This window comes from Chlorella variabilis (genome assembly GCF_000147415.1).
Source record: "Chlorella variabilis unplaced genomic scaffold CHLNCscaffold_159, whole genome shotgun sequence".
NCBI classification, from domain to species: domain Eukaryota; kingdom Viridiplantae; phylum Chlorophyta; class Trebouxiophyceae; order Chlorellales; family Chlorellaceae; genus Chlorella; species Chlorella variabilis.
The window spans coordinates 2,594-3,541 of NW_005434958.1; the positions used below are offsets into that span (position 1 = coordinate 2,594).

The 948-nt window shown below is 69.2% G+C and overlaps 1 protein-coding gene across 1 annotated transcript in view; it reads right to left on the reverse strand.

Moving 5' to 3' along the window:
* CHLNCDRAFT_136277 (hypothetical protein) overlaps window positions 1–948 on the reverse strand; it is a gene marked incomplete at both ends in the record, with an annotated part of 3,625 nt that overhangs the window by 981 nt on the left and 1,696 nt on the right. The window contains 2 exons of the mRNA XM_005842641.1: window positions 176–419; window positions 664–752. Coding sequence (XP_005842698.1) covers window positions 176–419; window positions 664–752 — 333 coding nt within the window. The remainder of the gene's footprint in view (window positions 1–175; window positions 420–663; window positions 753–948) is intronic.

A 948-nucleotide genomic window follows, 5' to 3' on the forward strand; every position in this document is an offset into this window, starting at 1 on the left:
GGCGCAAGGGCACCGGCGCCGGGAGGGCGAGCGTTGCTGCAGGGCTGCGGCATTAGGGCTAATTACTCAGCGGCGCACCCGGCAGCATCTGGGCTCCCAACAGCCCCAGCCCCGCACCCGCCCACCCGCTCCTGCGCAATTGCATACCCACACATGCGCATGCGTGCCGCCTCACCTTGCGCACGGTGTCCCAGTCGGTACCGCAGGAAATGACGGGCACCTTGTGCTGCTGCATGATGTCCAGCAGCTGCGTCCTGACTTCCTTGGCCTTCTTCAGGCCCTTGTGCTGCAAAAAGTGCTGACTGCACCAGTCGGCGCGGTACCCGTTCGTCTTCCACTGCTGGTACACGTGCAGCAGCGTCAGGTGGTCGCTCTCCGGCACAAAGAACTTCTCGCGAGCCGCGTCGCTCTCCTCCGCCCTGCAGCAAAGATGTGGTGGTGGTGGCGGCGGCGGCGGCGGCGGCGTGGAGGGGGGAGGATCGGCTAGGGCGGAGGCGGCCGGGGGCGGGACGGCGCGAGGGTCCCGTGCAGGCAGTCGTGGGGAGGCTGCGCGATGCCGGCAAGGGCGGTGCAGCCACCACCCCGCAGGCTGCACTATGCAGGCTATGCAGGCTGTTCTGTGCAGGTGATGCTGTGCAGGCTAGGGCAGCCGCCGCCCCGCACCTGTCTGGCGGGCGGAAGAAGACGGAGGGCACGCTGAGCATGCTGACCACCGTCAGAACCTCGTTGCTGCACCCCATCTGCGCCCCGACCTGCGGGCAGGGCGGCAAGTGGGGGCGGCAGTCAGGGCGGGCACCGGCGCAGCAGGGTGGGCGCAGCATGGGGGAGCACACGGGCCAGTGGGGCCCACACGCCTGCCCCAACTAGGCCGGCAGCAGGCGCGCAGCCGGCAGGCTGCAGGCTAACTCAAAACACAAACACACAACTCGTGGGCTGCGCTCCCCCGGC